Source organism: Oscarella lobularis, chromosome 3, assembly GCF_947507565.1.
Source record: "Oscarella lobularis chromosome 3, ooOscLobu1.1, whole genome shotgun sequence".
NCBI lineage: Eukaryota > Metazoa > Porifera > Homoscleromorpha > Homosclerophorida > Oscarellidae > Oscarella > Oscarella lobularis.
The window spans coordinates 243,114-253,814 of record NC_089177.1 but is presented as its reverse complement, the minus strand read 5'-3'; the positions used below and the strand labels follow the sequence as shown (position 1 = coordinate 253,814).

The following is a 10,701-nucleotide window of genomic DNA, read 5'->3' as shown; positions in this document are numbered from 1 at the left end:
TTCTTCGCCCTCAAATGGCATTCCGAAGTCCTCCGCTGCGCGTAACGCCTCGAAAACGACACAGCGGCGTCGCGGCACCGCCGCCATCGACGTCGCTCGGCGACAACGACGACGCAGCTGAGCGCCACTTGCGCCAGAGAAGGCGCCAAGCTCTCGCTCAACAACCAACCCCCGTACCGTTAGCCGAAAGGTATTTTTGAACCCGTCTCGATCGATCGATCGACGAATAGTCGTCGTTTTCAGCCGAAGACGATCGGCGCAGTTCTTGCACGGCTTATCGGCGACCGAAATCGCCGATCATTACTCGAATTGCATCAAACTCTCGTCGGAGAACGTTAGTTGGGATCGAGAGGCGAGAGGGGGGGCCCCCTTCCTATTTAATTAGATTTCCTTTAGAAAATTACGTCGAAGAATGCGTTCGGTCTTCATCTGATCGACTATATGCAGAAAATGGTGCGAGATTCGAACAGCTCTGACATAACAAATTTTCAAGTATGGGAAATTTGCATTTCATATTTTTATATATATTTATTTATTTAGGTTGTTAGCTGCACTCTTGATGCGAGCACGAAAATCTACGCCGGTCGCGTCGATTCCGTTCATTCTGACGCAATAAAAATTCTGAGTGGTATTGGAACGGGAAAGAAGGAGGGAGGAGGCAATGAGGAGGACGATGGAGATCGTGAATTGACACAGAAGGAGAAGAAAAAGCGAAAAGTAACGTTTGAGAAATGATGATTATGAAATTTCAAATATTTGGGGGGGGGGGATTTTTTAGATTAAACCTTCGCGAACTGTTGAAACGAATAGCAAGAATTTGAACGTCGTCAATTTTGAATTGGAATACGACGTAAGAAGAAAAAATAACGATTTTAAAATTTTTATTTTTTATTAATTAAAATAACGATTGATAAAAATTTTATTTTTTATAAAAGGCTGATCCCACGTTTCGGAAGTGGGTTGGAGATCTCGATGAGGGCGGATCAGACGGTTTGTTATTGAACGCTTTGGAGTTGAGAGACGAGACGTTGGGACTGATGCTGGATCCATGCACTCGCGCTTGGGAAGAAGAACGCGCTAGGCAACCAGCTACAAAGATAAACATATTGGAATTGAAAAGTAGAATGAAATGTTTGAAAACGCTTAATCGAATATTTCTTTTTTATAATTAAGATTATTATTCTTCTGTTGATTGGACGGCTTTGGAGATATGCAAGTCTCTGTCAAGTTTCCGATTTAACAATTGGGATGAATCAGCTGAGGTAGCTAGTATGAAAATTGGATTAATTATTAATACTTATTTCAGGATGATCTGAGTGACGTTAATATTGATTTCGATCGCACCCAAATGGCTCCTCCTGCTCCGTCTGAATTCACTTTTGTAGCTCCCGTTGACGGAGAAGGAGACAACGATGAAATTGACGGAGAAAATTTCAGTGAAATGGGAGGAGGAGGAGGATATGACGACGTAGAACCCGGCTTTCTACCGTCAGAATCCGACGTACCAGACGAAGAAGAAGCCAGGTAAAAATAAACACGGAAATAGCCTCTTATTAACATACATAATTATAGTCATTTGGATGATGAAAGAGCGACGTCTTCATCGTCTCAATCGCGAGCTGGTTCCGCTTCCGGTCCACTTCATCTTACTGACGTCATACAGCGAAGCGAATATTCGTACTTTGATGCGAATGTTTTGTCGACGTGGGCCGGTCCCAATCACTGGAAATTCAAACACGCGGCGGCGACGAAAATCGACAAGGAAAATAAAACCGGAAAGAAACCACGAGTCAAGAAAACCGCGCTTCGTTTGGATTTGACGGCGAAGAAAAATTTTGAAAATGAATTTGCGAGAACTAGGGTAAGGATGTATCACAAGAAAGGTGTTTTCTTTTTTTGCTATGGTTTTGGGTAGGCTGCTACTGTTATTGGAAAAGCGACGTTGGCGAAAATGAATCCGGATTTGACTACTTTGCCTATGAATGTGAATTATGAGAAAGATCAGCTGATGAAGTTGTTTCTCAAGCCGGAACTCGCTGTATGACGTGGAGGAGATTCCGTATAGTTTATCTTTATCTTCTTTTAGGTTCAACACAAAACGTCGCCGCCAATTCAAGACAATAACGAAGGTAAAAAGAGACGCGATAAAAATTGAATAAATTAAAAAAAACCTTGACGTTTTATTAGGCGAATGGTACAATTACGACAATTTGAATGACTCAGTCAACTATTGCCCAGCGCTTCAGGTGCAAAACTAGAAAAGAAAATAGTCTTTTTTCTACAGTCTATCTCTCAGACGGATGATGATGAGGAGGGGGACTATGGGGCCGTTCCTGGGGACGGCGATGGCTTCATTGGCGCGGATCCGTCGGAAAGAGAAGAGGATCATTCTCCTCAAATAATCGCAGGTGACGTGGCGGCGGCGGCGACTTCCGTGCCGCCAGCAGCCGACGGAATGTCAATTCTTGTTCCTGGATTCGATCTTGGCGCTGATCAAACGTTTCTACTTCCTGCGAATATGGTGGCTCAACCGCATCGGGTAAGAAATTTGAATAGATGGTCTCTTTCTTTCTTTCTTGATTCATTTTTTCAGGTTGAACGGATTCATATCGATTACGTTAACCGTGCTAAGCGAGTCGACGTCAAAAGAGTCAAGGAAAAAATGTGGGGACTTATTCGACGTCAACTAGATGAGAATCCGGTAAGGAATCGATCGCCTCTTCGCGTGGATTTTCCCAAACCGTCTCGCTTAGAATCCAACGGAGAGTAGTCCTCCTAAAAAAGTGGCTATCTCCTTTAAGGATTTGTATAAGGATTTGCTGGGCACATTGGCTCCCTCCGCCAAAGCGGATCTCTCTTTTCATATATCAGTTGTGTGCCTCTTGCATCTGGCAAATGAGAAGGTGAGTCGGGGAGGTTAGAAAAGGAATAAGAGGTAGATAAGGGAAATAGTCTCTAAGTTAGAGTTTCTGCTACTATGTCGCCATGAGGAGGGTTTCTTTAGGGCCTCTATCTTTCCGGGGTCGACACCTTGGACGATATTAGCGTGGCACTAAGCTCTTAGACAGTACATATGATCGTCATAATATATACTACTGTAGTTGCGTGCGTTCTATAAGGACGGGTCTGGTTTTATACTGACGAGAACTTTGGCCGCTTTGATGTGACGCTCGAGGGGACGTAGGGGAAATAGAGCTCGCGTTCCGCTTGAGGAGATGAGCTGTTGAGCGGGGATACCGACTATGCTGGCGGGTGCGTATCGCGGTGGCGGGCTTTTGGGTTGATTGGGCGGCGTTTCGGTTGGTTCAGAGGTGCGTTGAGCGTTGATAAGAGTTGGTAGGTACTGAATTTGGTTTAAATCCGAGGTCCTGAGAGCGGTTTTCGTATAATTTCGTTTCTTCTTTCCGTTTTTTCTTACTTTGTGCTACTGGGCTCGCTTCCTTCTACTGGCAGCACTGCTTTCTCTAATTCGGCAAATGATTTGCAGTCTCTGTAGCTGAAGGACTAGTGAAGGGAAATGTAGTTCGCTCTGTTCTTCACGTTTCTTTGTTGTCTTACTTTCCACGATACCGTTGTCTGTGGATCGACAACGCTGGCTCGTATGGCTGTAATAATTGCTCTCAGCGACGCGTAGTTCTTCAGCTGATACAAATCGTCGCAGATTTGAATACAGTGTCGAAGAAAAGCGACCTGATATGATAGAGAGCAAGAAATGAACGAGTACCTTGGGCTCTTTTCACAGTATCGACCTGCTTGCCCTTTTTCTCTATTGTCCGAGTCGTCTTCACGACGAATTCGGTCAAACATCGACCGCGATTTACGACTTGTCTCAGCCACGGGCTTCTGTCTAATATGAGGGAAAAGCAGCAACCAGAAGCGGCTAATAGAGCGGCTGATTGGATTTCGTGAGAAGGAACGGAACGATACATATCAGTATCGTCTTTGGTAAGCCTACGAATTCGCGGTTAATTAATAAAAGAATAGTTAGGATGGGCTTCATACTGGATTGCTAGTTGCTTAGAGCGTTGAACTTTGTCAAATAGTTGCTCGAAATCGCTCGAAACCGCGTTTGGAGGGGTCTAGAGATCGCGTTTAGTTATTGAATTGAGTTAAATGTTCTCACCGGTAAAGGCTTTGCTGCTAAGAATTTGATTGCTTTGATTAGATCTTTGATTTTCTTTCTGATTTCCTCGAGCCACCACGGCTGATGCAGAACGTCGAGAAAGGCTTTTGATTGCTTCGATTTGCCGTAGAATTGCTCAGGGTAATATTTCAACCAGAGCACAAAACACTAGGCATAGATAAGCAAAGCTAATATAGATTAGTCGGCATTACCTTGATGACTTTGTCTTGCACGTAGTGCTTGATGTCTTCAATGGCTGGATCGGCTGAACATCTGTTTGAATGGATGATTTTCTTGCCGCAAACGGAGCACAGGTTTGGTGATTTTGGCTTAGAATTGGGCACAACTCCCTGTCGATACTGCAGTAAATGAATCGTCGTAATTCTCGTTTTGAATCCGTGGAATGAAAATGCGTTCACGGACGCGGCTTCGACCAATTTGTAGAAGAGAACTTTTCGTTGAACGCAGGTGAGCATGGCGCAAAATAACTCCGTATTGCTCTCTGGCCAAGTAAGCCACGGATCTTCCAAATGCAGAAGACGACGCACAACCGTATTCAGTGAAGCACACACCAGATTTCGAGTTTCAGCCGTCCGAAACTCCAAGAATAAAAAGCTATGTGAATCAATTGAGGTATAGTAGCTCCTTACCTCACATTGTAAACTTGATTGAAGATCCCCTGCAATGTCATTCCAAATATTGACGTCTCTCTAAGATACTTGCCCATTTAGCACTTCAATATAGATTAGGATTTTTGTCGACCTTCTTTTTGAGGGAGTACATGATTTCTAAGGCCGACTTGGCACTCATCGTGTGAGCCATTCGCATCATTATCAATTTGCCAAAGAGGAATGAATTCCAAGGTGAAAATTTTCTACTTTCCGCTTCTTTTTTATCGTCTTCGTCTGACGGAGCTATCATCGTCACGGTACCGTCAGCAGCTATTAGTCCTTTAAATCGCACGCTCTATAAAGTCATATAAGTCTCTCCTTTTGTTCTATTTGAAAACTTGCTTGAACTCTTTGAATTGATACCCGACTTTTGAGTATAGGGAACCATAGCGCATTATCACATGCAATATCGTAGAGTTGCTTGCACGTTTGACTGACGGATAGCAGATCTAAAATAGACACCGTCCTTATCTATGATCACATGTACAATTTCAATACGTTACCGGAAGTACTGTCGAGAAATGACAGAATGAATAGGATAATTTCATCTGGCAGATCCTGAAGCGTTGATTCCATCCGATATGCGCTTACAATGACGAACAATTACAATTTTAATTTGAACCGTTACTACGAAAAATACGTCACAGACTCAAACATTCCCGGAGACGTTTAATTCAATGAACCCACCGCAGGACTGGCAGCAGAGTTTCGACCCGTTTTGCCGGCCTTCCTTGACGCGAAACGAAGTTGCCTTGCTTAATCTGCTTTGGATAGAGGCTGAGAAATTTTCTCGGACTCCGTAAACGGCAATTGAAGCAAGTTCTAGAGACTTTTGGGCTATCGTTTTTCTTTCCAGCTCGAACTGGGCGCTTCTCTTACCCCATCTTACGCCCAGAGAACGCTTTTTGACTCATAAGCTGATCGAACTCGTTCCCGAACTGAGAACGTTTTCGATCGGCGAGAACGGGAAAAGAAGAACGATCATTTGCCACGCCCACCCTCGTTACGACTCTCAAATGGCGAAAGCAGGAAAAGATGACGATTTGAGGGTTGTCAGGGTAAAATTTGAGCATCTCGAACAAATCGCGGAGAAGTTGAAAAACGAGAAAGCGGAAGTAAGCAGGAGAAAAGATAAAAAGACCGACAGGTGCAGGAGTCTACTTTGAAAGATAATAGAGAATTGATAGACTTCTTGTAAAGGACTGTAGATGAATGGGACAGTTTATGGGATGACAATGGAGAGTGCTTGGACGAGTCACTCCTGTCTGAGGTATGGATAATTCATTAGAGACTTGGGGTTATCTTTTAATTTTTTGTAGCTGGATGAGAAACTGAAAATAAGCGAGTCCGTTATTAAAGTCCCACGTCAGGATTTTGCCAACGTAGTTGGTCCTGAAGCAGACGATGATGGTGGTGATTCAATTAATAATCCATGCCATTTTGTTACATTTTTTACAATACAGAACACGGGCACCTTCTTGAAGTTTTTGACTTCGCGCCTAGTTTAAAATCAGAGGATATTCTGCTTACATTTAGTGAATACCGGTAGGACAAAACACACGCAATATTTATTATAATTGACTGTTGCTAAGATCCCAAGGATTGGATATCACATGGGTAGACGATACTCATTGTCTTCTAATTTTTCCAAACAGAGCGTTAGGTAATTTAGACTGTGGAGCGGTCTGGGATGACTGTTTCTTTGTAGCTAAACAGGCTTTGAGGGAACCTATTGCTTTTATGAAAGCTCGGCCATTTAGTTTGGCTTCGCAGAAGGCCAAAACGAAAGCAGAATTAAATGGATGTATGACGTTTTTTCGTTTATTGGCTACTTTTGTCATTTTTTTTAAAAAGATTATCTAAATCGTCCTATGTGCATGAAGAGGCCTGAGAAGACGGCTGCGTCTGCGCGACGACTCGTTGCTGGCGCTTTGGGAATTCGTATATCTGTACCCAAGGAAACGCTGGAAAAGGAAAAGCAGACACTGAAAGAAGCCAAAGGTAAACTTCTGCTCTCTAACTGTATTTTGACTTCGAGACATTTTATAGAGAAAAAGATGGAAAAGAAGCGACTGCAGGCAGAAGCGTGGGGAAATTAATTGATTAATTATTTAGGAATTTTTTGCACATTGCTTTAGTGTGCGTGCGCACTGCAGACGATCACGTGGAAAAGAGTTGATGTTCTTCGTCCTTCTGGCTTCAGTTCTTTGTCTCTGTACAGTTCTGGGGATTGTTCGGTGGAAAAAAAGGTATTTGACAGACGATGCCGAACGAATTTGTTTCTATTTCTCCAAAGACAGCCTGGGGCGAGTGAGGCTGAGCGTAACGTCGTTCTCGATGCTGAAATGAAGCAAGTTCGGTTTAGGCAGCAGCTGAAAATGTTTTTTGACGGTATGCGAATGGTCTGACTCTTTTTCCTAAACGCGTTCTACAGTTTTGGATGTTTTTTAGCTCGAAAATGGCGCCAGTCGAAGCAAACGAGTCTAGTGTGACACCACGGAGGAAAGTAAGTAATGCAGAGGGAGAAATTTTGCTTCCCGAGACTATGATGCAACCAAAATTACACGTTTCCTATTATCTGCATCATTCCTAGTGGATGTATGGAGATCCCTAATTGTATCTGAGTACCCCTTCTTCGTTAGAATCGATTGGGTTAGATAAGGAGTGAATTTAGCGAGCGAATCTGTAGATGACGGTCGTTGTCCCGTAAGGGGGCCCAACTTCATTTTTTTGCTGTACAATAAATGAAGACGTTCTCTGCTACGGAATCTTCTTCGAATGCGGGTACAGTGTACGTTTTCAGAGGCTACAATGCAGTCATTTTGCGCGTAGTTTCTCGTAGCGCATGCGTGACGCGTGAGCAAAGAACTTGAAAGGAGTGTTCGCAAGAATCCGAAGGAATCGGCGACAATGAGCGGCAAAGCGCACCCACCCGAGCTAAAAAAGTAGGCGCAGACACTTTCCCACCGTCTCTCTTCTTCGCGATCGATGATGTTACTCCTAAAACGCATGTATTATCTGCTAACGATCCCGCAGTGGTTCGGGTGAAGATAAAAATCGCCCCTATCTGAGCTTCGCATCGCTTTTCTCGACTCTCGCGCACGCACAGCCCTTAGACTAACAACGGCGCTTTCGTTTTTCGTAGGTACATGGATCATAGGATTTTTCGTAAGGGAGAAACCGATGCGACTTCACTGTGACATAGTCAACTCCTTTTATGTAGTAAAACTGAACGGAAATCGACACGTGTCAGGTGTCCTGCGCGGATTCGACCCGTTCATGAACATAGTGCTGGACGACGCCGTGGAAGAAGTGTCTGATAAGGAGAAAAACGGCATTGGGTCTGTGGTACGTAAGACACGGCTATACTAGTATAGAGTGCAGGCTATCAGTTCTTTTTCTTTTTTAGGTCATCAGGGGAAATAGCATCGTTATGGTGAATGCCCTGGAAAGAATTTGATGTGATTGGTGCAATGGTACAATCAGTAGATAGAGGGTTTTAAGTGCAAAAGCTAAGGTGTTGTTCTTTTTTCTATTTCTGTTGTGCAGAAATGGAATGTGATATTGCTAGTTAAAATACGTTTCTATGTACTGTGTTAATAAAACTTGACCATGAAAAAGACGGAGAAAATATGGGGAATGGTGCATCCAATGCAAAGCTAAGGTGTTAGAATAGTTCTTGTATTTCTAGCTAAAATACTTTGCGTGTGCTGCGCTGTGTACTGTTACCCTAAATTGAAACGTAGTAACAAAAGGTGGAGAGTCAACTGCAGCCTTGTTGATTGGCTGATTTCTGGAAGTGTGTGCCGTCTATGTCCCTAATTAATTGCGTGAGCACGTGCATAATTCTCTCGCATGAATGATTCACCGATTCTGCAAGTGGGACCTCGGCTATGTAGTGCACCATTTGTTCTGTAGGATTGTAATGTGATGACGGCAATAAACTATGGTTCATCATCAAGAGAAATGAAATGCGCCATTTTGCGTTATTGTGACAGACATCTATGTTCTTTTTGCTAAGAAAAAATGTGATGCAGCCAATCACGAATACGTTCCCAAAAAGGCAGACTAAAGATTTCATGCTTTAGTTTCTTTTCTCTAAAATGTTCGTTTAGAAGCAAAAATTTGCGAAGCTCATCTTGTTCTTTGGCATTTTCTTCCTCGAACGGTTTTTTCATTTCCTCCTTCAATTTTTTGGTGTCTTGAAAGCCAACTGTAATGTAACGACGTTTCCCTCCCTCTTCATTTCTTTTGATGAGACTAGAAACGTTTCGAAGTTTTTCGTGGTTAAAGAAAGTGTCGATTGTGCTTTGGCGCTCTTCATCGGAGTAACCATCACAATTCGTCAATGCTATTGCGAAGCAAGTTGTATCAAGTTTCATGTCACTTTTCATTAGTTTTAGACTTTTTCTAAGAGTCTTTGTCATGCGTTCTGTTTTCCAAGCTATAAGCACAGTGTTGACACCAAGAGGAGCGTGCTTTTGAATATATTCTTTTACGCCTTTCAGCTGGTCACGGCAGCGGCTTTCAGTTTCCTCATGCATATATCCTGGCGTGTCAATTACTTTTACCCTGCACGCTACGGGCTTGCCGTCTCGGACAAGTTCAATAGAACATTCCCAATGAGAACAAGCAGGCGTGCCTTGGTCTGGACCTTCTGTTGCACGGAATTTCTTTTCGCCTACGATATAATTGGCAAGTGTCGATTTTCCGTGACCGGTTTTACCAATCACTAGGATTACACGATCGACGACGTCAAGTGGAGTGGAACTGGACTTCAACGCCATCTCAAACTTCAGTTTGCCCACCAGTACTTACGCACGGGAGAGTCCGGATGGTAAGCCGCTTTACCATTTAAGGACCTATCAACGTCTTCCGGTCTCCGGTTCTAGGAAAGGACACGCTCCTTAGAAATAGCCTCTCTCACATCGAATTTCATATACGGAAGGGGACGTCGGAGAAGCCATGGCCGCATCTCTGGCCGCAGCAAGTAGCGTGAACATCGTATTAATTGGGAGAACTGGTTGTGGTAAGAAAACGGTAGCAAATCACATTATAGGATGTTCAAATGAAGAACTTGACTGCCAGTCCGAAGAACTTGACTGCCAGTCGGAAGAACTTGACTGCCAGTCCAAAGAACTTGACTGCCAGTCCGAAGACTCGGAGGACTCGGTTGACATGATTGGCTACCTTCCGCCGAATAGGATCCCGTCATGCAAGCCGGCGGCATCGGCGACGGCGGAGTCGCTCTCTCGGGCGATCGCAGAGGAACACCAGTCGACCCGAAGCTGGGGCCGCCGCCTCAGTGATCGTTTTCAAACGGCAGACGACGTATTATCAGGTGCCGTTCGAAAGGCAGGTTTTGCTAGGAAGTCATTCGAACGAGTGAAATCCATGGGGGATTCTGACGTAAACGTTGGGATCGCAGACATTTCAGGCTGTGGTGCTCCGGTCAAAGACTCAGACGTTTGGAGCCACATAAAATCACTCAGTCCGAGGCACGAGATACATCTGATACTATTTGTTCTGACCAGAAGCGACATTGATGACGAAGAAGATCTAGACCAGAGGCACTTTTTTAAAATTACTTGGAAATTAGAAGAAAAAGTCGAAATGTCTGATGAAATTTATCGTCATTTTGCTGTTGTTGTGACTCATTGTGACGGACTAAATGATGAAGCTAAGGAAACGCTTATACATAAAGTAAAGCACTCAAAAGTTGGTGTCACGATAAAGATAGAAGAGGAAAGAATATTCTGCGTAACTTTCCCGTCAGACCAGAAGAAACGTAAGTTGCTGAAGGAAGAAGTTGAACAAAGTTCAAAGCAGTTGCAGGATTTTGCAAAAAAATATATTGGACAGGCCGTAATACAACTGAAAGAAGATACGTGGGCCGACTGTATGACA

The 10,701-nt window shown here is 43.7% G+C and overlaps 5 protein-coding genes across 6 annotated transcripts; 3 read left to right on the top strand and 2 right to left on the bottom strand.

The window, feature by feature from the left end:
• Positions 1–14: 14 nt before the first annotated feature.
• LOC136185209 (condensin complex subunit 2-like) lies at positions 15–3,167 on the top strand. Its single transcript, XM_065972286.1, has 16 exons — positions 15–190; positions 244–334; positions 397–492; positions 541–717; positions 779–850; positions 936–1,119; positions 1,174–1,262; positions 1,307–1,524; positions 1,573–1,861; positions 1,916–2,038; positions 2,087–2,129; positions 2,188–2,246; positions 2,297–2,539; positions 2,594–2,701; positions 2,754–2,903; positions 3,005–3,167. The coding sequence occupies exons 1-16, from the start codon at positions 15–17 to the stop codon at positions 3,062–3,064; spliced, it is 2,178 nt and encodes a 725-aa protein (XP_065828358.1). The 3' UTR covers positions 3,065–3,167.
• On the bottom strand, positions 3,064–5,513 carry LOC136185211 (uncharacterized). 2 transcript variants are annotated; one of them, XM_065972291.1, is made up of 12 exons: positions 5,482–5,513; positions 5,298–5,421; positions 5,137–5,243; positions 4,886–5,089; positions 4,774–4,833; positions 4,336–4,722; positions 4,124–4,291; positions 4,003–4,079; positions 3,750–3,951; positions 3,559–3,690; positions 3,419–3,504; positions 3,064–3,368 (listed from the first exon to the last, which is right to left on the bottom strand). In XM_065972291.1, the coding sequence occupies exons 2-12, from the start codon at positions 5,368–5,370 to the stop codon at positions 3,113–3,115; spliced, it is 1,752 nt and encodes a 583-aa protein (XP_065828363.1). In that variant the 5' UTR covers positions 5,371–5,421; positions 5,482–5,513; the 3' UTR covers positions 3,064–3,112. The 2 variants fall into 2 exon arrangements, with proteins under 2 accessions (XP_065828363.1, XP_065828362.1); XM_065972290.1 differs by lacking the exon at positions 5,482–5,513 and having other exon boundaries at positions 5,298–5,435.
• LOC136185219 (coiled-coil domain-containing protein R3HCC1L-like) lies at positions 5,479–7,578 on the top strand. The gene is made up of 13 exons (XM_065972303.1): positions 5,479–5,593; positions 5,651–5,941; positions 5,995–6,064; positions 6,114–6,204; positions 6,258–6,339; positions 6,387–6,457; positions 6,503–6,598; positions 6,649–6,795; positions 6,844–6,880; positions 6,933–7,043; positions 7,091–7,185; positions 7,246–7,300; positions 7,484–7,578. The coding sequence occupies exons 2-12, from the start codon at positions 5,811–5,813 to the stop codon at positions 7,284–7,286; spliced, it is 972 nt and encodes a 323-aa protein (XP_065828375.1). The 5' UTR covers positions 5,479–5,593; positions 5,651–5,810; the 3' UTR covers positions 7,287–7,300; positions 7,484–7,578.
• On the top strand, positions 7,484–8,416 carry LOC136185220 (probable small nuclear ribonucleoprotein G). The gene is made up of 5 exons (XM_065972304.1): positions 7,484–7,578; positions 7,627–7,739; positions 7,940–7,962; positions 8,018–8,142; positions 8,204–8,416. The coding sequence occupies exons 2-5, from the start codon at positions 7,705–7,707 to the stop codon at positions 8,252–8,254; spliced, it is 234 nt and encodes a 77-aa protein (XP_065828376.1). The 5' UTR covers positions 7,484–7,578; positions 7,627–7,704; the 3' UTR covers positions 8,255–8,416.
• A 394-nt stretch (positions 8,417–8,810) lies between these two features.
• LOC136184353 (uncharacterized) lies at positions 8,811–9,581 on the bottom strand. The gene has a single exon (XM_065971236.1). It carries the CDS (start codon positions 9,579–9,581, stop codon positions 8,811–8,813), a length of 771 nt encoding a protein of 256 aa, XP_065827308.1.
• Positions 9,582–10,701: the final 1,120 nt, after the last annotated feature.

Coding starts and splice junctions, on each gene's coding strand:
- LOC136184353 (XM_065971236.1), bottom strand. CDS start 9,581: ATGGCGTTGAAGTCCAGTTCCACTCCACTTGACGTCGTCGATCGTGTA.
- LOC136185209 (XM_065972286.1), top strand. CDS start 15: ATGGCATTCCGAAGTCCTCCGCTGCGCGTAACGCCTCGAAAACGACAC. Junction 335..396: donor TCAAACTCTCGTCGGAGAAC/GTTAGTTGGGAT, acceptor GATTTCCTTTAG/AAAATTACGTCGAAGAATGC. Junction 1,862..1,915: donor ATGAATTTGCGAGAACTAGG/GTAAGGATGTAT, acceptor GGTTTTGGGTAG/GCTGCTACTGTTATTGGAAA.
- LOC136185220 (XM_065972304.1), top strand. CDS start 7,705: ATGAGCGGCAAAGCGCACCCACCCGAGCTAAAAAA. Junction 7,963..8,017: donor CATGGATCATAGGATTTTTC/GTAAGGGAGAAA, acceptor CCTTTTATGTAG/TAAAACTGAACGGAAATCGA. Junction 8,143..8,203: donor AAAACGGCATTGGGTCTGTG/GTACGTAAGACA, acceptor TTTCTTTTTTAG/GTCATCAGGGGAAATAGCAT.
- LOC136185219 (XM_065972303.1), top strand. CDS start 5,811: ATGGCGAAAGCAGGAAAAGATGACGATTTGAGGGTTGTCAGGGTAAAA. Junction 6,458..6,502: donor TTTTCCAAACAGAGCGTTAG/GTAATTTAGACT, acceptor GTTTCTTTGTAG/CTAAACAGGCTTTGAGGGAA. Junction 7,044..7,090: donor ATTGTTCGGTGGAAAAAAAG/GTATTTGACAGA, acceptor ATTTCTCCAAAG/ACAGCCTGGGGCGAGTGAGG.
- LOC136185211 (XM_065972291.1), bottom strand. CDS start 5,370: ATGGAATCAACGCTTCAGGATCTGCCAGATGAAATTATCCTATTCATT. Junction 5,090..5,136: donor TATCAATTCAAAGAGTTCAA/GCAAGTTTTCAA, acceptor ATGACTTTATAG/AGCGTGCGATTTAAAGGACT. Junction 3,369..3,418: donor AGCGAGCCCAGTAGCACAAA/GTAAGAAAAAAC, acceptor AACCGCTCTCAG/GACCTCGGATTTAAACCAAA.